Source organism: Sarcophilus harrisii, chromosome 2, assembly GCF_902635505.1.
Source record: "Sarcophilus harrisii chromosome 2, mSarHar1.11, whole genome shotgun sequence".
Lineage (NCBI taxonomy): Eukaryota > Metazoa > Chordata > Mammalia > Dasyuromorphia > Dasyuridae > Sarcophilus > Sarcophilus harrisii.
In genome coordinates, this window is record NC_045427.1 from 304,342,533 (window position 1) to 304,370,419 (window position 27,887).

The following is a 27,887-nucleotide window of genomic DNA, read 5'->3' on the forward strand; positions in this document are numbered from 1 at the left end:
CCAATCAAAAATAAGTCCATGTATCCTTTTTAACCACAGCCTTACCACAGAATCTGATCCAGCTCAAACTAGTTAAAGTCAATGACCTGACAAAGGCAAACGGTAATGAGTATACTTAATAGACTACTTGTGTATTAACCAACACCCTGTAGGAGGAGTTTTCCACCATCTTTTGAACATGGGATACATGATAAAGGAGGAACACATCTAGGAGGACACAAAGAAGGCAGAGAGGGAGGTCCTATCAGGAACAACTGGTAAAAGACTAGGAAGTACATGTGAGGGATTTTGTTAATAAATGCACACTCCAGCTTCTGTACCAGTGCACTCCTCTACCATAAGAACATGCCCTCTTGTGCAGGAATGTAATATACACTCCTTAACTCACTTTGGAGTCTTTTTGACATTTTGAGGGTCTCAGACCGCTGTATCATTCTGTATCATTGATGAGGTCCTGTATTACTAGATGGGATTATCAGATAGAGTCTGAAGTACTGAAAATATTACTCTCTGAGGCAAACAGGGAAGGTCACTGATAGGGATCATTTTAACCTTATGTCCATCCTTTTGTGGAGGTTATTGGCCCCCACCTTGCTGTGTCCAGCCAAAAAAAATCTATGTTATGTTAAACCCCTGAGGTTAAATTTCCCCTATAAATCTGTCTATGGCCCATGCTACCTTTGCTGAACCTCTCTGGGTTAAAGCTTACCATGGGTTTAAAGCACTTTGTTTTATGGTGTCTTTCCACACTTCATAGTATCTTTCTTATAACTAACTTTTAGGGTGTTAAATGCCTCTATGGATTTAACCTGACAGCTAAAGGCATACTTCAACCTCACAGGGTATACCCTTTCTCCTGGTTATTTATGAGTTCCATCAGGGAATTTGTCTTTTCCATTGTTAATTGTTATATGCTCTCTCAATTCTATTTCATATTTACCATTCCTAGTGTCTATTGTATCTCTTCATTTTGTCTGTGACCTCTTTTCCTAAATAAACCTACCTTTTGCCAAAGACAAAGGCATTCTTCACGTAACTAAACCCTAACATTTGGTACCTAGGAATTACTACCCTGAACATATCATGTGGTGCCTACTTCAGTCTCAATATTTGGAGTTAAACCCCAAACACATCATTTAAACTAGGAATTGTTTTCCTAAATTACATCATTATGTGATTGCTTGCTTTTCTCAATGGATGGGGGAGTAGTTTTAGCTAGACAGGAGGAAAAGAATTTGGAATTGAAAATAAAAATTTTAAATAAGAAAAAGGCCATAAAATCAAAATTGATGTCCCAGTAAATGACCAAATGAGATGAACAAGTAATTCTAAAAAGAAATTTAAACTATTAACAACTATAAAACTGAGGCTCTTAACTTTTTTGTATCATGAATCACTCTGACACAATCTGGTGAAACCTATGGACACCTCAGATTATTTTTAAATGAATAAACATATAGACTCAATTTCAAAGTCTGTGAGATTTTATTGAAAGTATGAGAGAGATTGAAGGACTCAACCTTCAATTCTCATGAGAAGTGGGCACAATTCCCTGAGAGTGAGTGCACTGTTTCAGAAGCTAGAGGAAACTTTTCTAGGTTACTTCCCTTCCCAACCCCTCCCATTTAACATTTAATTGGCTAGAGGAGCAGTTTCTGAGAATAGAAACACCCTAGGAATGCCCTCTTCCCCATCCCATTATATCTAGATTTGTATTAATGATTACCCTCTGGGCTGAGAAGACACTCCATAAAGAAAACCCTTCTCCTTGATGATTTAAGCCAATTTCTAGCTCACTGACACTTATTATTACCTATGATATTATATTATTTATTTTATTATACTATTATAGCAATATATGTATAATTATATATTATATTATATTAACTTGAAGCCTACAACATTCTGTGGAAACTTAGCTTTCCAATATTTCTCATTGTCTGCTCAAGGTTGAGAAATTGAATTTTAATTGTTTTGTGGAAACTTAACCCTAGGGACAGCTAGTTGGTTTAATGAATAAAGCACCAGCCCTGAAGTCAGCAGGACCTGAATTCAAATCTAGCCTCAGACACTTAACACTTTCTAGCTGTGTGATCCTGGGCAAGTCACTTAACTCCAACAGTAAAAGAAAGAGAAGGAGAAGAGAGAGAGAGAGAGAGAGAGAAAGGAAGAAAAAGAATTAACTCTAGTTTGTCTGTCACATTGGCAAAGGACAAAATATAAGAATAATCTATGTTGGAGGGATTATAGAAGGATGGCCTTCATAATAAATTTAGTTGAGGTGTAAATGGGTTCATCCATTCTAGAAAGCTATTTGAAATTATTTGTCAAAATGATTCAAATATCCATACTTTTTCACCCAAAGATTCAGTAATTGGGTATAGGGCCCAAGGACATCAATGAAAAAAAATTTTAAATGAGCAAAATATTTTATAGTGTCACTTTCTGTGAGATCAAAAAATTAGAAATAATGTCCATAAATTATAAAATAGCTAAATTAATTCTGATTTATGTATATAATGAATAATATCACTGTGTTGTAAGAAATTATGAATATGATAAAGAAAAACACAGAAGTGATAAAATCTGACCTAAGAGTACTCCTGTTCTAACGATCCTTTTCTGTCAATAACTGTAGAGGAATATAATGATATTTCTTCCCTTGGATATTAGGAAAGATGTATTAGTAATTCTAAGGCCGGCTGATCTAAGAGTACTATTGTTCTGACAACCTGTCTGTGAATGATTGTAAAAGTTCTCTGGCCTAGGAATGTAATAAAATTTCTTCCCTTAGATATATGTCAGTAATTCTGAAGCCCTTTGATCTAAGAGGAATCTTGTTCTAACAACCTATCTGTCAATGATTTCACAGTCTTCTGGCCTTAGAATAGTCCTACAAACATTACTGACTATCAGATAGATAATCTGTTGGTCAGTATGACCAAATTCTTAAGACAGTAATGAATAGACTACCCCTCAAACCTACTTGTAAATCATAAAATTAACAAGTAACATGAAGCTCTAATCCAATCTGTCCTATAAATTTATCCCCTTCTGTCTGGTCTCTTGATAATTTCTTTTGGAACATAGCTCACTGCAATTGGCATTACAATTACAATAAACTTTGCCCCTTGAGTAGGAAATGGGTTCAAGCCTGCAAATTTTTTTTAAGATGTCTCTCTACACTTGTGACTCCAAACTTTTGGGGTCCCTTTCCCAACCTCAACAGAAGGACACATGAACATGCAAAGCAAAATAAGCAAAATTTGAAAAAAAAAATAAACATACCCATTTTAAAAATCAAAATAAAATGGAAATGGAAACAATAAAATTACTCAAACAATTCTAAAAATGATGACCAATGTCAATCCCAAAGAAGAAATGTCAGAAGACACCTTCTCTTGCTTTTTTTTTTTGTTAAGGTATCAGATCACCACTCATATATCAGACTTTTTCAATGTGTTGTTTACTTTAATTGAACTTTCCCCCCCTCTTTTAAAAAATATTCTTGACTATTAAAGAGGGCTTTTGGGAAGGACATAGAAGAAGAATATTATGAGATATATAGGTGATACAAAAATAAATATGAATCAGCAAAATTTTGTTTTAAAATCTGATAAAGTTATTTTTAAAAAAGGAATCCAAAGGACCTTTAACAAATTGTTATCTTTTAATGAATCATGTGAAAGATGATTCCAAAATCTAGACACCCTATGAAAATCAAATAGAAATCCCAAACTAGCAATCTTCAATGGGTATTTTTAAAAAGGTTAACTTTTTTTTCCTTTTTCCTGGATATCTGGTTAGTTGTGTTGCTGCCAATTTACTCCAGCAAAAAGAAGTGATCTGTCAGTGAAAGGGTTTGATTTCATGGGATCACTCTAGCTGACTTTATAGAGTGGTTCAATTCGTTATTTTAAAATATCACGTTTTACTGTGCAGGAGACAAACTGACTCTTAAAGGAGTAATTTTAATTTTCCACTTGGAAAGAACAGGGCTAACATTTTCTCCAAACAGCTGAAGGATTACTCACAACATAAGCTTTTATCTCTCTGTTCAGAGATGCTTTGACTTTTTTATTCTCAAAAGCTATTTTCAAGGATAACCAAATTATAGTTATATTAAGTAAAAATAAGGCCCAGACTTTTGAGTATGTGGGTACTCTGCCCAAAGAAAGGTAAATTTTGATCCCTGAAACCTTGTAAAATATCTTGGGTTTTTTTCCTGACTAAGCACCATCACTAAAAACCAAATTACCCTGGCTCTTGATGACCCACCAACAATACATGTCAAGTCAAACACACAGGGTCACTGTTTGCTCAGCTTGAATGTAAATAGCAATTGTTTCTGTTTTGGCCAAAGAGTCTTGCTCAGCCAAATTGGTATTTTTCTTTTTTGACGTAAGAGAGACCTTTCTCTGCTTCATTTTGTTGTGCCACAGTTTTCTTTTGTTATCCTGACTCAGTTTCCCTAAATTGTCCTGTCTTGGTTTCCCTTCAATTATTCCTTCTCTCTCCCTAATTAAATGTAATACTTGAGAAACTGAGGCAAGATAGAGATTAGAGAGTATTTAATATTGTATTTGAAAGGGAGAGATTTCCTGGGACCAAATGGATTCATGGTTTGGTCCCAGGGCTGAATGAGACTATTGTCTCCAAGAATCCAGCAGCCAAGGTGAGTTCTCAATGACATATATACACCTAACTCAGATACAGGGGATAGACAGAGAAAGGGGTGGAGTCAGAGTGCTAAGAAAGGGAACAAGACTCTGATAGGATGGGGGGAGGCACCAGACATTCTGGAATTGGGAGAGGCATTCTGATAAGTAGGAAAGGGCTAGGGTCATGATGTCTAAGATAGAAGGTCTTTTTATCCTTATCAAATATTCTGATGATTAGGAGGGAGAGGTGATGTCGCAGGATTGACCAGAACAATTAGGAACTGATGCAGAACAATTCAGAGAAACCGAGACAGAACAATTTAGGGAAACTGAGTCAGGATAATAAAAAAGGACTGTGGCACAACAATTTCTAACCTAGCCTTGATCATTGAAAACGCATTGCCTCAGTCCAACTAAGATCTGGGAAAGACCTTAGCTGATGCTTAAAAAGTCAAGGTCTCCCATTGTATCCTGGGCCACCTCCAGTTACCCTGATCTCTATCTGGCCACTGGACCCAGATGGTTCTGGAGGGGAAAGCGAGGCAGGTGACCTTGCACAGCCCTCCCTCACTTCAAACCAATACACTTCAAAGTCATGGCATCAAATTCCTGATGTCATGGTCCTCTTCAAGAATCAACAAACAACAAAAACAAAGAGTTAGGAAGGTGAAGAAATAATCACTACTAAACTGAACAGAGAATAAAACTTTTTCAAACCTAAAGATCTTTCTGTGCTGGGCTAGAAATACCTATAAATAAAAAGACTAGAGATTCCTTAGGACATTTTATCCTCATCAACTGGCTTGATGCTTTTTATTACTTGGATACAAGAAAGGACTTGAGAAATTTTACATAGAAATCAAGGTTTTTAATAAAAACTGATGATTTTTTAAAAGTCTGATTAACTGCCAGTTAACTGACAACTTAAATGAACTTATAAATATTAAAATAAATATAAATAACTGGATAAATCAAAGGAGGGTAATTTCTGGACTGTTTTCTATGAAAAAGAAAGTCATTAGAGAGTCTGCGATAGGTTATTTCCATTTCAAAAGGCCAAACTTTACCCTCCATATTGAGTAAATGCCATCAGATGATAGATATCCTTCACGTTTACAGAAATGTTTAAAGTACTTAATGATAACCCTCTTATTAAGAGAATTCACTGCTATGTATCTCAAAAGAAATTAAATTCTAGTTTTATATAGTATATAATAAAGTATGTAATATATAGCTATATATAGTTTTATTCACTAGAATATTCCTAACATAACGACACTTACCATCTGTTCATCCTCTTTGGCAGCCCAACTGGCATTAAAAGATTGGCCTCCACTATCTTTCATCAGTCGAGTTTGAACATGTTGAAGGTAGGCAGAGAAGGCTACTCGAGCCTGGACTTTGCTATAAAAGTCAAAGTTAAATTTAAATTAGATATGCAGAATATTAGTTCTACTACTCATATAAAGAATGTTGTTCTGATTTTGTGCCTCTTTCTTAAGTATTCTATATGCTTTACATTAATAGATAAAAGTCTACAAAAAGGCTTTGGAGACCAAGTTTTAGGCCATATTTTTCCCAATTAAAAAGAATTGTGGCTAATGTGAATATGTGAAGTATGAAGAAAGTAGATATAGATAAAAAGAAAGGACATGACAGAATCATAAAGATAAATATTTTTCCAGGTAGATATATCTCTTCAGAAGTTTGTCTTTGTTATTAGAGTTGTGGAAAACAATTCTGGAAAGCAATTTGAACTATGCTCAAAGGGCTATAAAACTGTGCATATCATTTTTTGTGTTTGTTTGTTTTCCTCCTGAGGCAATTGGGGTTAAGTGACTTGTCCTGGGTCACACAGGTAGGCAGTATTAAGTGTCTGAGGTCAAATATGAATTCAGGTCCTGCTGACTTCAGGCCAGATGCTCTACCCACTGTACCACCTAGCTGCCCTGTACATACCTTTTGATCTAGCAATACCACTACTAGTCTGTATCCCAAAGAGATCATAAAAAAGGGAAAAGAACTCAAATGTATAAAAATATTTAAGACAAATCTTTTGTGATGGATGGCAAAGAAATGGAAATTGGGGGGATGCCCAACAATTGGGAAATAGCTGAACAACTTGAGGTATATGAATATACTGAAAACTACTGTGCTGTAAAAATGATGAGCAAGCAGATTTCAGAAAAACCTGACCAACAATATCCAACAGCAAGAGATACAAAGAGAAATTCCATTCAGAATAACTGTCGACAGCATAAAATATTTGGGAATCTATCTACCAAAGGAAAGTCAGGAATTATATGAGCTAAATTACAAAAAACTTTCCACACAAATAAAGTCAGACTTAAACAATTGGAAAAATATCAAGTGCTCCTGGATAGGTCGAGTAAATATAATAAAGATGACAATACTCCCTAAACTAATCTATTTATTTAGTGCTATACCAATCAGACTTCCAAGAAAATATTTTAATGATCTAGAAAAAATAACAACAAAATTCATGTGGAATAATAAAAGGTCAAGAATCTCAAAAGAATTAATGAAAAAAAAAAATCAAATGAAGGTGGCCTAGCTGTACCTGACCTAAAACTATATTATAAAGCAGCAGTCACCAAAACTATTTGGTATTGGCTAAGAAATAGATAAGTTGATCAGTGGAACAGGTTAGGTTCACAAGACAGAATAGTCAACTATAGCAATTTAGTGTTTGACAAACCCAAAGATCCTCACTTTTGGGATAAGAATTCATTATTTGACAAAAACTGCTGGGATAACTGGAAATTAATATGGCAGAAATTAGGCATGAACCCACACTTAACACCGTATACCAAGATAAGATCAAAATGGGTCCATGATTTAGACATAAAGAACAAGATTATAAACAAATTGGAGGAACATAGGATAGTTTATCTCTCAGACTTGTGGAAGAGGAAGAAATTTGTGACTAAAGACGAACTAGAAACCATTATTGATCACAAAAGAGAAAATTTTGATTACATCAAATTAAAAAGCTTCTGTACAAACAAAACTAATGTAAACAAGATTAGAAGGGAAGCAACAAACTGGGAAAACATCTTCACAGTTAAAGGTTCTGATAAAGGCCTCATTTCCAAAATATATAGAGAGCTGACTCTAATTTATAAGAAACCAAGCCATTCTCCAATTGATAAATGGTCAAAGGATATGAACAGACAATTTTCAGATGATGAAATTAAAATCATTACCACTCATATGAAAGAGTGTTCCAAATCATTATTAATCAGAGAAATGCAAATTGAGAAAACTCTGAGATACCACTACACACCTGTCAGATTGGCTAAGATGACAGGAAAAAATAATGATGAATGTTGGAGGGGATGTGGGAAAACTGGGACACTGATACATTGTTGGTGGAGCTGTGAACGAATCCAACCATTCTGGAGAGCAATATGGAATTATGCCCAAAAAGTTATCAAACTGTGCATACCCTTTGACCCAGCAGTGTTTCTACTGGGCTTATACCCCAAGGAGATACTAAAGAAGGGAAAGGGACCTGTATATGCCAAAATGTTTGTGGCAGCCCTGTTTGTAGTGGCTAGAAGCTGGAAACTGAGTGGCTGCCCATCAATTGGAGAATGGTTGGGTAAATTGTGGTATATGAATGTTATGGAATATTATTGTTCTGTAAGAAATGACCAGCAAGATGAACTGATGCTAAGTGAAATGAGCAGAACCAAGAGATCATTATATACGTCAACAACGATACTGTATGAAGATGTAATTTGATGGAAGCGGATGTCTTTGACAAAGAGACCTAATTTAGTTTCAATTGATCAATGATGGACAGAAACAGCTACACCCAAAGGAAAAAAAAAACACTGGGAAATGAATGTAAATTGTTTGCATTTTTGTTTTTCTTCCCGGCTTACTTCTACCTTCTGAATCCAATTCTCCCTGTGCAACAAGAAAACTGTTTGGATCTGCACACATACATTGTATCTAGGATATACTAGGACATATTCAACATATATAGGACTGCTTGCCATCTAGGGGAGGGGGTGGAGGGTGGGAGGGAAAAATCGGAATAGAAGTGAGTGCAAGGGATAATGTTGTAAAAAAAAAAAATTACCCAGGCATGGATTCTGTCAATAAAAAGTTACTATAAAAAAAAAATTTTTTTCAGAAAAACCTGGAAAAACTTACATGAACTAATGTTGTGTGAAATGAGCAGAATCAGGAGAACACTGTACACAGTAACATCAACATTGTATAACCATCAACTATGATAGACTTAGCTCTTCTCAGCAGTACAGTGATCTGAGATAATTCCAAAAGACTTGAAATAAAAAATGTCATCCACATCCAGAGAAAGAACTGATGGAATCTGAATGCAGATCAAAGCATACATGTCACTTATTCTATTTTATTCTTTCTCATTATTTTCCCCTTTGGTTCTGATTCTTCTTTCAGAACATGACTAATAGAAATATATTTAATCTTATATTACAAATATAGCCTATATCAGAATGCTTACTGTCTTGGGAAGGGAGGATGGAAGAGACAGAAAAATTTCAAACTCAAAATCTTACAAAAATGAAGGTTGAAAATAATCTTAATATATATTTGGAAAGAAATAAAATACTGTCAAAAAGCACTAAAAATAAAAAAATATATAAAGTTTGCTCTCATCTATTCAATCTGTGAGAATGTCAACTAAAGATTCAAACTATCTGATTATAAAAGAGGAACCAAAAAGATACCGACAGTTTTCACTGAAGTTGCTGATTAGGGAAGATCTGTTTCATTTCAGACATGATTTTGGTTATTTCAAATGACTAGCTTTCTGACAATGCAGGCAAAATTAAATCAACAACAGATTGGGGCCCAACACAAACTTTGTTTACAATCCTTGAACATTCAATTGTTGGATGTTTTCTAGTTATTGTTCCTCCAAAGTTAGTTAGAAGGAAGGGCTTGTGCAAAAGAACTAAAATTTGAATAGGGACTAAATATTGAATATGTGATTATAGCGGAGAGAAACTTTGGATCATAAAAAGGTAATTAACTTAGCTTGATAAAGAGAGACCAAAAATTTATTGAAGAAAATAAATCCTTAAAAATCAGAATTGGCCAAATGACAAAAGGAATAAAAAACCTTCTCACCAAAGAAAATAATTGCTTAGAAATTAAATTTATCACGTGGCTTCATAAAATATCAGGAAACAATAAAACAAAGTCAAAAGTATAAAAAAGATGAAAATGTGAAAAATCACATTGAAAAAATAATTGCTCTGGAAAACAGAGGACAGATAATTTAAGAATTATTAGACTAAAAAAAAAAAAAAGAATTATTAGACTACATGAAAGCCATAATTATCTTCTTCCCTTCCCCCCAAAAGAGCCTTGGTATATTATATGTCAATAAATTATAAAGGAAGACAGCCCAACTAGCAAAGAACCAGAACACAAAGTAGAAATTAAAAAACCCACTGACAACTTCTGAAAGAGATCACAAAATGAAAATTTCCAAGAATATAATATTCAAATTCCAGAGCTCCCAGGTCAACAAGAAAATACTGAAAGCAGTCAGAAAGAATTCAGAAATTATGGGGCATCAGTCAGAATGAAACAAGATTTAGCAGCTAACACTACAAAGAAATGAAGGTTTTGCAATATGATATTCTGGAAGGCAAAAGAGCTAGGATTACAACTAAGAATATTCAACTTCATTGAACTGAGTACAATCCTACTGTGGGGGGGGGGGGGGGGGGGGAAGCGGCAAAGGGGGAGGAGAAAAGAGAAGAGAATGGACTTTTATTGAAACAGAAGACTTCCAGGTATTCCTGATGAAAAGACCAGAGCTAAATAGAAAATCTGACATTCAAACACAAGATTCAAAACACATTTAAAAAAAAAAAAAAACAAATATAAAAGAGGCATCATAAAGAACTTACTAAGATTAAATGATTTACAATTCTAAACTGGAAGATGATAGATGAAACTCTAAAATTTTATCATCAATAAGATTGTTGGAAGTAGTTTACTTATAGGGTAATTAGCATGAGTCTAGAAAATGGAAGACTGAGAAAGAGGAATGGATTGGGAGAATGGGGAAGGGAGAGGAAGATTAGAGGAAATCATTTTACATAAAAGAAGAACACAAGGAAGAGATTTTATAATGGAGGGAAAAATAGGGGGAAGCAGGCAAGATTTGAACCTCACTCTCATTTAAACTAATTCAAAGAGAAAAAATATATATAACCACCTTCCCATCCACCCCACCCCTGCCCTGCTTCCTTCCCTCTCTCCCTCCCTCTCTCCTAGTTGAGTAATTTAACATCTTATCCATCAGGGAATTAGGAGAGGGGCTAAAAGAAAGGAGGGAGGGTGGTAAGACAGAAAGTAATTTAAGAGAGACAGAGGTCAGAAGTAAAACAGATTTGAGGAAAGCAAAGGATAAAAAAGTCAAGGTTAAATAGAAGAGAATAAGATGGACAGAAATACACAGTTAATGGTTATCATTGTGAATGTGTGACTAGGATATTCTCATCTACAAAATAGAAGACAAGCAAAATGGATTAGAAATCAGATTCCACAATTGTTTCCAAGAAACACACTTGAAACAAAACACACAAAGACTTAAAGTCCTGGATCAGAATTTATTATGCTTCAGGTTAAAGTAAAAAGGCAGGAGTACCAATCATTATCTCAGATAAATAAAACAAAACGGGCCTAACTAAAAGAAATAATCAGGGAAACTACATTTTGCTACAAGGTACTATAGATAATGAATTAATATCAATACTGAATATAAATAATATAATAAGCAAAATCTTAAAAGGAAAAGTTAAATTATAGGAGGAAATATATAGTAAAACACTATTAGTGGGGGACTTCAATTTACTTCTTTCAGATCTAAATAAATTTAACTACAAAATAAAAAAAAAAGTTAATGAGATGAACAAGCATATTCTACCAAACATTTATAAAAAAAAATTTAATTTCAATAGTACATAAACTATTTTTTTTTAAAAATTAGGTTACAAAGTCCTACAAAACTCCTTCTATGACAAAAATATGGTTTAAACAGGAAGAACCAAAACTGAAAAAGAAACATAAAGATCACTTTCCCTAAGAAATATTGATACAAAAATTTAAAACAAAATACAAGTGAAGAGACTTCAATAAAGATCAGACACTATGACCACATGGAATTTATATCTGGAAGGTCAGTCTGTTTCAATAATAGGAAAATTATAAGCATAACTTGAGTACATCAATAATAAAAATAACAAGAAAAATGTATTATATCCATAGATGTAGAAAAAGTTTTGGACAAAACACAATTAAGTATTTCTCTTATATCCACAGTTGCAGAGAAAGTTTTTGATAAAACAAAATACTCATTACCATTAAAAATCCAAGAAAACATAGGACTAAATGGAACTTTTCTTAAATTGATAAGCATTATCTATAGGGGGATAAATTTGAAGCCCTTCCCATAAGATCACTTAGGCAGAACTGTGACCTGGATAAATTATTCTGGAGAATCACATGGAATTATATCAAAGGGTGACAAAACTATGCATACTTTTCAATCTAGCAATATTGCTACTAAGTCTGTACTCCAAAGTGATCAAAGAAAAAGGAAAAAGACCCATATTCACAACAATACTTATATAATTCTTTTTATTGTGGCAAAAAGTTAGAAACTTAAGGGATGCCCATCAATTGAACAAATGAATAAAAAAGTTATGGTATATAAATGTGATGAAATGCTATATTGTACTCTGAGAAATGGTTAAGGCCATGATTTAAAAAAAAAAAAGATCTGGGGAGGCAGAGCCAAGAAGCAGAGAGTAGACAGGTTTTTGTCTGAGCTCTTCCTGGATTCCCTTAGATCAACACCAGATCAAGCCTCTGAATAGATTTTTGGAGTGACAGAACCCATAAATATTTGGAATGTAACAAATATCCAGTAGGAGATATTTTGGAAGAGCTTCAGAAAAGGTCTGTCTCAATTGGGCAAGGAAGGTGGGTAGGAAGTTGCAACCCAGAACAGGGTCTACGGACATGGGGGAAATCTACTGGGAGGCTTGTAACCAAAATACAGCAGTGTTTGTTACTCTGTCCTGGTTCAGAAGCCAGAGGATCAGCAGACTAGCTGTGAGATATCTAACATAACTTCAGAGGGCAAATAGTGAACCCCTGAACCCCAGCAGAGAAAGTAGGACTTGGCCACACCCATCCAGCAGAAGAAGGAAGCCTGCAGCAGAGGTCCAAAGCAGCAGGAAGCTGCTGTCACTTATAGAGGAAGCTTGGACAATCTCTCCTTTGCCCTAAGAGCAGACCTCAACCTTTAAAAATCAGCAAAAAAAGCAAAAAGAACTCTGATCATAGATAGCTTTTATGAAGAAAGATAACAGACCTCAAACTCCGAGGACACTAAAGGCAAAATGTCTCCAGATGAAGCCTCAAAGGGTGATATGAGACAGTCTCTAACTCAAAAGGCTCTCTTGGAAGAATTCAAAAAGGATCTTTAAAAAGAGTTAGAATAACAATACTATATGATGATCAATTCTGATGGACGTGGCCCTCTTCAACACTGAGATGAACCAAATCAGTTTCAATAAAGTAGTAATGAATTGAACCAAGCTACACCCAGCGAAAGAACTCTGGGAGATGACTATGAACCACTGCATAGAATTCCCAATCCCTCTATTTTTGTCCATCTGCATTTTTGATTTCCTTCACAGGCTAATTGTATACAATTTCAAAGTCCAATTCTTTTTGTACAGCAAAATAACTGTGTGGGCATGTATACTAATATTGTATTTAATTTATACTTTAACATATTTAACATGTATTGGCCAACCTGCCATCTGGGGGAGGCAGTGGGCGGAAGGAGGGGAAAAGTTGTAACAAAAGGTTTGGCAATTGTCAATGCTGTAAAATTACCCATGCATATAACTTGTAAATAAAAAGCTATTTAAAAAAAAAAAGAGAGAAGAAAAATGGGGAAATGCTGGTTGTGCTTTAACTTGGAAAGCCCTTATTCTGTTGGAATTGCCCTGGCAGACTCAGTTTTGGGGATTGTTTTTTAGAAACAACTAGAAATCGGATACCTGTCTTGGAACTGGCAGTCTCTCTGATCTGTTTCTCCACTCCTGTTATCCCAGATCCTTAATTAGTATTTCAGCATACTTAAAAGGACCTTGTAGTTGATATTGGGCCTCTAAAAGTTTGGGGTGTGCTTGCCTTGGTCTAACTGTGCATAATCTGCTCAGAAATCTGATCTTTTCTGCAGCCCTGTTTGTTCCTCTGGGCGGGACAAGTGGAGCTACTCCAAACCTCACCCTTTTCCCCTGGAGCCGGCTGCCCCTCTGAATGGGCAGCACAACTGCCTTGAGTCCTGCTGTTCTGTAAGCAGAGGCCGAGTCATGCACAAATGACCACAGCTGTCCATATGCTCCCCAACTGCAGAGAATCTGACAATTGATTGTCAGAAATAATTGAAATAAGGAACTTTGTGTATTGCTGATTAACTCTGGAGTTATCAGGGAGAGACTTGTCCTTGCCATAAGTCCTTGCATTGGTCTAGCAAAATTATGGTGCTAAGACCTTCTAGAGGAAAGTAATTCAAAGATTTGAATAGTTACAAGAGAAAAAATGGAGAATGTTATGCCAAAGTTCCCTTTTTAACGTGGTGACCCAGTTTCTCCAATTATCCTATTTAGTTATTCTGCCTCAGGTTATAACCTTTCCCTCTTAATGTTTGATGAGATAAAGGTCTACCTCAGTTGCTCTGCCCAAAAATCCCAGGCTATAATCATTCCCTCTTAAATGGTTGAGATGAAGGTTTTATATCTTTAGGTTATAGACATTCCTTCTTAATGTTTGACAGGATAAAGATTTATCCATTTTAGATGTCATTAGAATATCAGTAACCTCCCTCCATTGGGTCATCCTAGGGGCCTCCCCCACCATTAGGTTATCCCCACCTAGGGTGCCTCCCCCATTATATCACTGTTCTTGTTATCCTATAAAAAAGCTTGCTGTCCCAGCACTCAGGGCTGGATTCTTTGAGATGATTGTCTCATCCAGCCCTGGGACCAAGATATCCCTCTGGTCCCAGTATCTCTCTCCACTTAATAAATATTGAATTGGTCTCTTTATATATTAAAAAAAAAAAAAAAAAAAAAAAAAAAAAAAGGAAATCACTCCTTAAAAAATAATTTTGGCAAAATGCAAAATGAAATCAATTCCTTGAAAAACAGAATTTATGAAATGGAAAAAAAAATACAATAAACAATCCATTTCAAAGTTCAATTGGCCAAATGTAAAAAGAGATAAAAAAGCTAACTAAAGAAAATAATTCACTAAAAATTAGAATTGAACAAAGTGAATTGCTCAATGGGATATTAAAATCAGTTAAATAAAAATTTAAAAAATTAAATAGATAAAGAATAAAAGAAAAAATGAAAAAAATAGAAGAAAATCAACTGACCTGGAAAATAGATCCAGAAGAGACAATCTAAGAATTATTGGACTACCTAAAAACCACAAAAACACAAGAGCCTAGACAGCACCTTTCAAGAAATCATCAAGGAAAACTGGCCTGATGTCCTAAAACTGGAAGGTAAAATAGCAACTGAAAGAATCCACCAATTACCTTCTGAAAGAGACCCCAAAATGAAAACTCCAAGGATCATCGTTGCTAAATTTCAGAATTATTAGATCAAAGAGAAAATACTACAAGCAGCCAGAAAAAAACCAATTCAACTATTGAGAAGCCATTATCAAAATTACCCAGGACCTACCCGTTTCCACTTTAAAGGACAGAAGAACCTAGAATATGATACTACAAAGGGCAAAGGAACTTGGATGGCAGTCAAGAAATGACTATTCAGCAAAATTAAGTATTATCTTTTAGGGGAAAAGATGGACATTCAATGAAATAGGGGATTTTATGTTATTTTGATAAAAAGACCACAGTTGAATAGAAAATTTGATCTTCAAATACAGAATTTGAGCATAAAAAGATAAAAAGAAAAGAAAAAAAAAAAAAACTATGCTTTTTAAAAGTTAAAATGTTTAAATCCCTATAAGGGAAGTTGTTATGTTTAACTCTTGAGAATTGTATCTTTGTTAGTGATATACTTAAAGAGTGTAGGTATAATATGACTGTACTGTGATAATATAAAAAAAGCTACAGGTGGAAAAGGGAATATACTGGAAGAAGAGGGAAGGGGAGGTAAAATAAGGTAAATTATATCATATGAACAGGCAAAAAAAAAAAACCTATTACAGTTGAGGGAAAAAAAGGAAGAAGATAAGCATTCTGTGAATCTTAATCTTATCAGATTTGGCTCAGAGGGAATATCAGACATATTTAGTTTGATACTGAAACGTGTCATCCCACAGGGAAGTAGGAAGAGAAAGAAGAAAGCAAAGGGGGAGGTAATAGAAGAGAACAGAAGTAGTAGGGGAAAGGTACAAGAAAGGAGAAGGGGTTGTAAAAGGTGAGGGCAGACTGAGGAAGGTAGTAGTCAGAAGCAAAATACTGGGGAGGAAATAGTAGGAAGTAACAGAGTTAATCATTTTAACTGTGAATGTGAAAGAATTGAACTCTCTCATAAAACAGAAGCAGATAGCAAACTAGATTAAAAGCCAGAATCCTAAGCACAGGGATACATACAGAGTAAAAATAAAAGGCTGGAGCAGAATCTATTATACTTTAGGTAAAGTAAAAAAAGCAGGAGTAATGATCCTGATCTCAGATAAAGCAAAAACAAAAATAGATATAATTAAGAGAGGTAAGGAAGGAAACTTCATTTTGCTAAAGGGTCCCATAGCTAAAGAAGCAATATTTAGTATTGATATTACTTCTTTATCTATGGGATTCTTTATGCATTAAATGATATAGCAGCCAAATTCCTAGAGAAGTTAAGAGCTGCAAGAAGAAATAGACAGTATTTCTATATTAGTGGCAGATCTCAACCTCACCCTATCAGAACTATATAAATAGATCCACAAAACAGATAAAAAAAGATGTTAAGGAGGTAAATAGAGTTTTAGAAAAGTTAGGTATGAGATCTTTGGAGAAACTGAATGGGAACAGAAAGGAATATACTTCTTTTTTGGCATTACAGGGAACCTACAAAAAAATTAACCATGTATTAGGGCATAAAAATCTCAAAATTAAATGCAGAAAGGCAGAAATAGTAGATGCATCTTTTCCAGATCATGATGCAATAAAAATTACATGTAATAAAGAGCCAGGGAAAAACAGACTAAAATTTAATTAGAAACTAAATAATGTCATCCTAAAGAATGAGTGGGTAAAACAACAAATCATAAGAACAATAGATAATTTCATCCTAGAAAATGACAATAATGAAACAATATGCCAAAATTTATGGAATGCAGTCAAAGCAGTTCTTAAGAGAAATTTTATATCTATACATGCTTACTTGCATAAAACAGAGAAAGAGAAGATTAATGGATGCAATTTAAAAAACTAGAAAAAAGAACAAATTTAAAAACCCCTATTAAATACCAAATTTGAAAATAAAAGGGGAGATTTATAAAATTGAAAGCATGAAAACTACTGAACTAATAAACAAAACTAAGAGTTGGTTTTATGAAAAAAACAAAAAACAAAATAGATGAGCCTTTAGTTAACTTGATTAGAAAAAAGAAAAAAAAAATCAAATTGCTAGTATCAAAAATGTAAAGGGTGAATTTTCCACCAACGAAGAAGAAATTAGAGCAATAATTAGGAGCTACTTTATCCAACTATATGTCAATAAATCTGATAATCTAAATGAAATGGACAAACACAAAAATATAAATTGTCCAGATTAACAAAGGAGGAAATAAATTACTTAATTAGTCCCATTTTGGAAAAAGTCATTGAACTAGCTATTAATCAGTTCCCTATGAAAAAAATCTTCAGGCCAAATGGATTTACAAGTGAATTCTACCAAAACTTTAAAGAACAATTAATTCCAATACTATGCAAACTATTTAGAAAAATAGAGAAAGAAGGAGTCCTACCAAATTTCTCTTATGGCACAAACAAAATCAATGAAGCCAAAATAAGAAGGGAAGCAGGAAAGTGGGAAAAAAATGTTATATCCAATGTTTCTGATAAAAGCCTCATTTCTAATATGAGAGAGGGTTGACTCAAATAATATAAGAATACAAAGCATTTCCCAATTGATAAATGATCAAAGGCTATGAACAGAGAATTTTTAGATAGAGAAATTTACATTTGATAGTGCCAGAAGCTTACCTAATAAAAGTAATATCAACAATGATCTCATCCTATCTATTTGAAAAGGAATCATTTATTTGTAGAGCAGACTACTCAATGCCCCACTTATTACTCAATTAGGTTAAAGTTCATTTTGTGAAAAAGAGGCCTTACCTGAGATTTCCATTTTCTTGCAGAATCTGCATCAAGTTAAATGTTGGTTCTGGCTGTTGAATTTCAGGCTTGGGGCAAGGAGTAGTTTCTCCATTCCATTCAGAAGCTTTCAAGGAACTTTCTTTGGGTGGAGTGTCCACCAAGGCAGTCAGTGAAGGTGTATATTTGGTTTGATTTTCTACAAGAGACCCTGCAGATTCCTCTTGGGATGCTTCCTGTTCTTCATCTTCATGTTCTATTGGGTCCTCTTCTTCCTCTTCACTTTCTGTCTCAGTTTTAATGGATAATTCAGCTGGTTGTGGAATCACTAAAAAAGAACCATTAATGTTGCTGAAAAAAATTAAATGTTTCACTCTCAGTACCTTTCAGATTACATAGAAACATTTACATTAAGGCCAGAGATAAGAAAAAAAAATGATATATATCTATGAAAAATCATATTTCTGACCTCTTCACTGTATTTTAGCTACTCTCTTCTTGTAACATCAAAGGACAAATTCATTGAAATTAATACAGAACAGATCTTAAATAACTTTATATTCATAAGGTAGAAAGCAGATTTTTCATGGCTTTATGTAAGAGGGGAAAAAGTGTTTCCTAAGACTATGTTTGAAAAGAGAATCACTGTCCAGCTCCACGCTTAAAAACAAACATGGCAAATGTAGCTTCCAAAGAGTGTAATGTTAAAAGAAACTGAGCAAGACAGAGATTAGAGACCAATTCAATAATTTATTAAATGGAGAGAAATACTGGGACCAGTGGATCCCAGGGCTAGAGGAGACTGAGACTATCATCTCAAAGGGTCTCGCCCCGAGTATGGGGACAACAAGCCTTTTATGGAATAACATTAACAATGACATAATGCAGATACCTAGGTGGGGATAGCCTCATAGATGGAAGTTACTGATATTCTAATGACATTAAGGAATGTCTATAATACCTTTATCTCAACCATTAAGAGGGGATGGTCATAACCTTAAGGCAAAATACGAATTAGGACAAATGGAGGAACTGATCACCCCATTAAAAGTGACCTTTAACATTACATTCCCTCCTTTTTCTCTTGGAACTATTCAAATCTTTGAATTACCTTCCTCTAGAAGGCCTTAGCACTATAATTTGAACAACCCTATGTGAAGTCAATAAAAGTCAAAATGAAGCTAGACCAATGCAAGGGCAAGTCTCTCCCTGATAACCCCAGAATTAATCAGCTATACACAAAGTTCCTTATTTCAATTATTTCTGACAATCAATTGTCAGATCCTCTGCAGTTGGGGAACATATGGACAGCTGTGGTCATTTGTGTATGACTTGGCCTCTGCTTACGGAGAGCAGCAGGCTCAAGGCAGTTGTGTTGCCCATTCAGAGGGGCAGCCGGCTCCAGGAGAGAAGGGTGAGGCTTGGAGCGGCTCCACCTGTCCCGCCCAGAGGAACAAACAGGGCTGCTACTAGAATGCAGATTTCTGAGCAGATTATGCACAGTTAGACCAAAGCAGGCAAACCCCAAACTTTTTAGAGGCCTCGATATCAACAAGGTCCTTTTAAGTATGCTGAAATACTAATTAAGGACCTGGGGTAACAGGAGTGGAGAAACAGCTCAGAGAGACTGCCAGTTCCAAGACAGGTATCCAATTTCTGGTTGTTTCTAAGAAATAATCCCAAAAACTGAGTCTGCCAGGGCAATTCCAAGAGAATAAGGGATTTCCAAGTTAAAGCACAACCAGCAAATCGTAGTCTAGTAAATTTAAGCAAGGAGTAAAGGACTTCCAATTAAATCTGAACTAGCAAGGTACTAGTTTTCCCAATTCCACAGCTGTCCCCAGTATTTCTCTCCATTTAATAAATTATTGAATTGGTCTCTAATCTCTGTCTTGCTCAGTTTCTTTTAACATTACAAGAGAAGACAGTGCCAGCTGGTGTAAGTTATTAATTTTTCCTATAACAATTTTTTTTTTTGCATCAAGGAAATCTGAAAGTAGAACTGAGAAAACTAAATTGTCAGAGGCCCAGAAAGCCAAACACAAAAGCAGAATCTGGGGTACAAAGGAATGTTCCTTTCTTTCATGTGCAGGAGGAATGAAATGCTTCTATCATTGTAAAAACAGAGTAGCAAAAAAAGTTTATTATCTAATCATGAACTGATCTGTAATTCTTAAGGGCTATCTCAACTTACAAAAACTTGATTATCTCATAAGCATCCTGTATTTATGAAAGGCTAATCTTTAATACTGGTCTAAATACATATATAATATCTCTCATTATAAATGCTAAGGAAGAGAAGGTTAAAAAAAAAACAAAAAAACAAACCCTTATCCTCTTGAAATTAATTTCTATGGTTCCATAAAAGATTAATTGTAAACCACAGTTCAAAAAGAGGAACTAAAAGGCTAGCTATGATATTCTATCAAGAGTTCTGGTTAAGTAACTTTAGTTAAAGCCAGCAACATATTTGTACCTGGGTATTTTGACCTTAGTGCCCTCAATCTGCCATTCCGTCTTCTGCGTTTTCGTACCTCCAGGGATAGAAGCTTCCTTTCATAAAGGGCAGCATGCAGCTTGGCTTTTGAATTGATATTCTCCACCTTCATTTCTGGCCCTGAATCAACAGCCACTCTGGGAAAACAACAATGCAGTATATAGCCTTTACAAATTTCTCACCTTTATTTCAATGCCAAGCCCAGAGGTCTGTACCAATAAAAGATTGATCAAGTGGTATTAGGGAATTCTAAAATGTTTGATAGTTAAAACAGGGGAAAAAAAATGATACCATCTGAATTGGTGAAATATTTGAATAAATTGTTTAAAAAATTTTTTTTATTAATTTAGCATTAGAAAACTGTTTTATATTAATGTAGAGGGTCCCATCCCTTTTGTGTTAAGAAGTTATTATATATTTCAGTAAAAGCCTATGATTAAACAAGGATAGGGAAGCTAAGATGGTTAGACAAAAATCTTTGAGAAAAAGAAGGCACTTCCTGTGAGTTGCCAAAAAATGCCAGCAACCCTGACTCCTATCTTGCCATTCCCATCAGAATATACTCTACTTGAAATATGAAACTATAGGGGAAGTAGGGGATGGGAATGGGGGTGGAACAGTATATGTGAGGGGGTTGAGGAAGTAGGTGGTACTGAGTTTCCAGCTTATAATTTGCCACATGACTGGAATCAGGTCAGGACAATGAAATATAGTTGAGAGGTATCCTGAAATCTCAGTCCAAATCAAAGATGAGAGTAGGAAATGAATTAAGGAGCTATTTTTAATGCTGTCCCATGCCAACTTCACAACAGCTTGTGACAAAACAATGGGTTAATTCATTCATTCATTCTTTCATTCAACATTTATTTAGTAGGTCCTACTATGTAAAAAGATACTCTGCTAGAGGCCATAAATTTAAAATAAACACCTCTTATCTACCTGTCATTTCAGTAAGAAAAAAAACAAAGTATTTGAATAATTGACTATTCAATCAAAATGCCTAACCCTATAGTCATGTAAGCTCTGCAGAGATTAAAATCTATACTAAATATAAAACTGAGAAACTAATTCCTTGTCTTGAAAATAAATATACATTTCTTCCTCCAAATTGGTGTTCTCCAGATTTTGAATATATTTGAGTTAAGTTTATGATTTGATGTCCCCCTAACTCACTGGGGAGAAATAAATTTATTGAGCCTATCTATTAGAATGAACTTTTTAGGCTATCTTAAAGAAGAAATGTTTAACTCTTAACTCCTTATCACACCACTCAGAGTCAGTCATCTACAATTCTGCTTGTCTTACCCAGAAAATCATAAGAAAAAAAGACCTTCCTTTTAGAAAAGCTCTCAAAATACCATTATAACTGCAACTGCAAACTTTTAAATAAAACTTTTTGTACAGTGAATTCTCAGATTTCAAGGAATTGGTTATGAATGATAGCTATGAAATCTCCTTTTGTAGAGATATTTTAAAATAGTCTAGATAACCAAAGCTAACCTAGAAAAGTGAACAGATCTTTCTAACAGATAACTATGATGAAAATATGCTAGATAAACGCCATGGATCACTGCATTTTTCATTTTTATTATGTATAACTAAATTTATGTCATTTGTTTCAGAATAAATTAAATTTTTAGAATGAGATCTTTATTAACTTTGAAGAGTGTCATGCATGTCCTGGCTCAATAAGTGATCATTAAGAAAAATTATATTAAATTTTTATACCACTGAGAATATTAACTGATGGCAACATAATACTTTAACAAATGATGTAGTATGATATAGTAGAATGATTTCAATAGTTGAAGTCTCAGGACTTGGTATAAATCTTGGATCTCCTACTTACTACCTGTATAATGTTGAAAAAAATGACTTTACCGCTCTCTGAATGTGTTTCTTTCTTTGTAAATAAGGGAAGAGATGCCTTCTGAAATCTCTTTTAGACCTAAATCCTACCTCATGAAATAGATATAATGGGTGAAAAAATATTTTATAGACTGTAAAACATTATAGAACATAAACTGTTAATGTATAAAAATAAAAAACATTAATTACTATATATTAGAAAGCACTGACTAGCCTAATAAGAATATGAAAGTCTTAAAACTTTCCCCCCAGAACTTCTGTTATCATTTAGATAAATGATTTCATTGGTATAGGTCAATGGACTCAAACTCGAACAGAAACAAATCCCTAGAGTTATATATTGACTTAGAAAACCACAAATTAACATCATCTATGTTGTGCTGCATTTTTATTTATTTTTTTAAACATTTCCGAATGATGTTTTATTCTGACTACAGTTACCCTACAGCAGAGAATTTGATCCCTACACCATGTCAAAAGTTTCCAGTGCAAATGATCTTCTATTCTGCTACTTATAAAGTCTTAAAAAATTAGTTGGAAAATTGAGGGGTCAAGTGACTTTCCCAGGGTCACAAAGTCTTTATATGATGGGTATAGATTTAAAACCCATGCCTTTTTTATTGACTTCAACATTAATTTCTCTATTATGCCATATGGCTTTCTGTTTTAATTTTGAAAATGCATAGAAGTATTATTTAAGTCAGAATCTAAGTTTAGGGGTTAGAAAAATGTATTAATTAATTGACTTTGATATTGGAACAAATCACAATCATTTTATTCCTATTTCCTCAGTATCCAAGTGACAATACCTCTTCCCAGCAAAATTCTAAACATGTATGTTTGTAAAGGATTTGGAATAGCAAAAATTGTAAGTGCTTTGTAAGCCACAAAATGAAATGAAAATATTATCATTATTGTAATAAATGAATTTCTTTCTCCTCAAAAGTATAGAGAGGGGCAGTATGGCATAAAGTCTAGAGATCTGGTCTTGGAGTTTGGGTGTCATGGATATAAATTAGGAAAATGACAGTTTGATCTTGTGTAAGTCATTAGCCCAATTAGTGATCTAGGCAACTCTTAAATATATAAATTGCAGAGGAGATACAGATCTGCATGGATAGAAGGAATTTCCTCATAGGGAATTCCCTTAGACAAAGTAAAGTATAGATTTATAGTTTGATAACTTCTAATTCAATAAGGAGAAATAAATTTGGGGTATTGGCATATTTGACTCAAGTTCTATGGTTGTTCTCAAGAAGAAATGGCCAATTCCCTATCACTAAAAATCACAGTTAGAATGTCCTTCAATTTTGCCTGCATTATACAGAATATCTCTATTCAATGGTCAGAAAAAGATTATTTTTAGGTAATTTTTCGTAGTCTACTATTAGTGATTAATTGTACACTCTTAAATGGAAATTTTTGAATAATTAATTCTCAAAGCTTAAAGAAAAGTATGACCTACTAAAAATAGTTATAGAAACTTATTTTAGAAATATATCCTCCTCCCTCTTCCCCCAAAATTGCAAAACAAAATGAGTTACATATGTATAGAACTATTTTTCTAATAGTCAAATACATTCCTTGTAGCCATGAGATTGTCTTTGGTCTCAATGCTTTATTTTTTTGGCTAGACTCTTCATATAGAACAGGGTGATTCTACTTAGAATCACATGTTTTAAAATAAATATATTTTAAAAGAATACACATGGGATTACAAAGGAAACTAATCATATTAAAATATAGTTAATAAGATTAAAAAAAAAAAAAAAAAAAAAGCTTACCAAGTTAACAGACTCCAGGCTAAGAACTCCTGATCTAATCTAGATAAGGCTTTCCTCAACTCTTTCCAAACCTTCAAAATCTATCAACAATATATGGGTCCTAAAGCATAGATTTTTTGGGAACATTTTCAGTTCTGCACACTTCTAATTCTAATTGTCTGAGGTAGCAAATGTCCAGATGCAGAAAAGACCAGATTAACAAACTACTGGAATCCACTATAAAAATAAATTCTGAGTGAACAGCAGTCTCTAGTTCCCATTCTAGTTCTAATTCTCTTTCTGAAACAGCCAAGAAAGAATAGTTAGCAGGAGTAGTTATAAAAGTTTACCTATAGCTCTAATACAAAAAATTTCAATTGTTTTTATAAAAGAGATACCAAAAAAGGCCACAGACAGCAACAATTTGGTAACACTATCAAGCTGGACTATACTGTAAAATGTTCCCTGAGGAAACAGAACTTTTGCGTTCCATGCTCAATATCTGCAAAGTCACACAGTCGCCCATACAGTTTCAACTTTTCAAAACCACTTACCGTGGCCTCCCTACCAATAGGCTTCTTCTTGAGTTTCCCCTACAGGAGTAGAGAGGACAACTGATTAATGGGCAACAATATGCACACATCTGCATCCTTTCTCTCTCTCTCTTTCTCTCTCTCTCACACAGATATACACACACAGTTTCTTGATGCTTTTTTTTTTTTTTTTTAAACAAGGTGCCAACTTTCCTGAAACCTATTTCATTTATTGAAGTTCCTTAGTTAGTCTCCTCCTAGGTCAGGGAGAGAAAACTCTGCTAGGGAGTAAAGACATAAAAGTGAGAATCTTTATCACAAACAATGGATCCAGAGGACTATCATCTCAAAGGAATATTTCTAAAGATGATTACAATGAAAAGAAAGGAGGAAAAACAAAGGGAGTGAGAAAGATATTGTAGTTTCCAGGTAAAGTCAAATGAGCACCCTCCTTTGAGGGTTCAAAAAGGGATGAGCAAAAAGAATTTCTTTATAAACAAAGATAAATATAAAGGCTTTGATGACACTGAACTGCTAATAATGCTTAAGATAACTAGCTTTCTAAATCTCTAAACACATAAAACAGTTTCTTTTCAACAACTCATATATAACTGTTTTTCTCTACAAGTACTTTCCCCTTGAATCTACTAGATGGTTTTCTCCTCTTATTTAATAAATTTCCATCCATTGTTTACAGTACAGGCTATATTTTCAAGCTGAAAGTAGAAAAGATTTCTCTGGGCAGTACAAGGCAGTACAGCCCAGATCCTATGTCAAGCCATCTGGCAAAAAGCCCAGAAATGGCAAACTGAATACAAAACAATTCCCTACTCCTAGGTCCAAACATCCAAAAAACCCCACTAAAGTAGCATCAACTCAATATAAATTGTCAAGGCACTTGTAAACCTAAATTTTTGAAAGAGGCTAAGCTAATTCTTGAAAAACTGATTACAAATAAAATTACCATAAATCTAAGCTTGTTCAAGATATATTAAGGGTCTAACAGTTTAGGTGAATCTTGGAATAAATCTTTTTTTCATAAAACAAAAACTCATCCTTTGTCAATTTTACAGACTGCTTTGATAATTCACAAATAGATCATTTATCTGGAGATAATGTATATCACTTAGGAAAGGAAGTATTCCATATGAAATCTATTTTTCTACTTAGAAAAAACTCTTTTCTTATGAAAAATTTTGATAGAAAATTTTCTAAATTCTGCTGCACACTCTCTTGCCATCTAAGATAGCTATGTGATACAGTAAATAAGAGTGCTGGACGAGAGGCACAAAGACCTGAGTTTAAGTATTTCCTTAAAAACATACTATCTATGTGATCCTGGTCAAGTCACTTCATCTCTTTCTGCTTCAGTTTCCTCATATGTAGGACAGGGATAATAATAGCACTTGCCTCCCTGAGTTGTTGAGTCTAAAGTGAGATAATATTTGTAAAGTGCTTTGTAAACTTCAAAACACTATATAAATGCTATAGTTATTATTTTAACTTGATATAGAACATAATTGAACTTTTTTTTGTATGACACAGAAACATCTCCACCAAAAATCATTATTGTACTCTGTTATACTATGGTGATGTCCTGAGGAGTTCCTGAGGTATGAAATGATATTATCCTGAATAGCCCTAAGATCCTTAAATTCCTAAAAGAGTTAAATTCCAGAATTTAACAGAGATAAACAAGAAGTCCTATACAGTGATTTCAAAAAACAACTTCTAAATCACAAGACAAAGGAAACCTCAGTAAATGTGGGAAAAAGACCCGAGGGCAAGAGCAATTAGGAGATGGCAAGCTCAAGGAGTCAGTATTGTGACATCAATCAAAAAAGTGAAAGAGAAATAAGGCTGGATTTAGAGAAAGAGAATGCTCAGAAAGTGCTATGGTAAAAAATTCTAAGTATACTCTGAGTTAATCATAGGCCTGTATTCTGCCTTAGTCCAAATCCAGACGGCTATTATTAAGCTCTGGGTACCACATTTTAGAAAAGATGCTGGCAAGTTGGAACATGTCAACAGGAGAGAGATCAGGATAATAAAGCTGGATGGGACAGGGGATGCAAATCATGCTATGCAAGAATCAGTCAATCTATTTTATCTCAATATTTATAATTGAGAGTATTTAGCCACCAGGAGAAGATAATCTGGTGGGAACTTTCTTCAAGTAGTTGAAGGTCTGCCATACAAAAGAGGGATGAAATGTGCTTTGCTCAGAGGGGAGAAATAGGAATACTGGATAGAAATCTAAGAGAAGAAAATCTGATTTCATTTAAGGGAAAAACTTTGTCTTGATTAGTTATCCCAAAAGATTATAAGGCACTTCAGGAGAGGTGTAGGGTATCCCTTACTAGAAATCTTCAAGGAATGATTAGAAGGCAACTATTACTACTACTACTACTACTACTACTACAGAAGGTATTTCTATTCAGGAAGAAGTAAATTTAAATGGCCTCTGAGGTCTACTTTTTCTAGTTATATCCCTCCAAACTCCTATCATGCAATGAGGTATCATTTTTTCAGTTTCAAGTATATATTTTTTGCCTCTCTTTTAATCTGCTACTTTTTTATCTTTTAAAAGCTAGAAAATTAAGTCTGTTTAAAGGCTTAGCCTAAAAGAATAGATTCTAAGAGTTTTGTTCTCAAAAATATCTACAGAGCTTTGTTCAGGGATTTGTGACATTCACTTTGCTTCATCAGAATTTTTCTTTTCTTTTGCTTCACTATGACTCTTGATCATGCTTCAAAGAGTTGAGATTTTCAAATGAATGACCTCAAATGAGTTGTTGTCCCATCAGATTTACTTAAATAAAGGTGCACCTTATTTACAAAACCCCTCCTCTTACACCAAGGAATTAGCATCATGTCTATAAAGCCACTTTCTTTGTCTTTCAATTACTTCTTTCTCACAATGGGATCCTTTCCAGCATTTAGGCTATAACATCAGTAAATCCCCACCTGTCCTGGAAGAGGCGTGTGGCCAGCATATAGTTCATTGAGGTCTTGTGTTCTAAGTAGGACCTGAAAGACAGAGAAAGGATATATCTTCAGTTTAGTTCAAGAGAAGACTGATGCAGAAATAAAACAAACCTACAGCTGTCATGTGACTTACAAAGTATCTTTCTTAAAAATAAAAGGAAATGACAATTACATAAAACCAAT

General features: G+C 34.2%; 1 protein-coding gene across 24 annotated transcripts in view; it reads right to left on the reverse strand.

Moving 5' to 3' along the window:
• TTLL5 (tubulin tyrosine ligase like 5) overlaps nucleotides 1–27,887 on the reverse strand; it is a 374,113-nt gene that overhangs the window by 249,601 nt on the left and 96,625 nt on the right. For 21 of the 24 annotated variants that reach the window (XR_004231997.1, XR_004231998.1, XM_031952493.1 and 18 more), the window contains 5 exons: nucleotides 27,684–27,746; nucleotides 24,738–24,776; nucleotides 20,531–20,688; nucleotides 18,076–18,382; nucleotides 5,945–6,065 (listed from right to left, as the gene is read on the reverse strand). Coding sequence is in view for 22 of the 24 variants with exons in the window: in XM_031952493.1 (XP_031808353.1) it covers nucleotides 5,945–6,065; nucleotides 18,076–18,382; nucleotides 20,531–20,688; nucleotides 24,738–24,776; nucleotides 27,684–27,746 (688 nt within the window). In the remaining 2 variants the exon portion in view is untranslated. The remainder of the gene's footprint in view (nucleotides 1–5,944; nucleotides 6,066–18,075; nucleotides 18,383–20,530; nucleotides 20,689–24,737; nucleotides 24,777–27,683; nucleotides 27,747–27,887) is intronic. The other 3 variants (XM_031952486.1, XM_031952483.1, XM_023501980.2) reach the window with 1 other exon arrangement.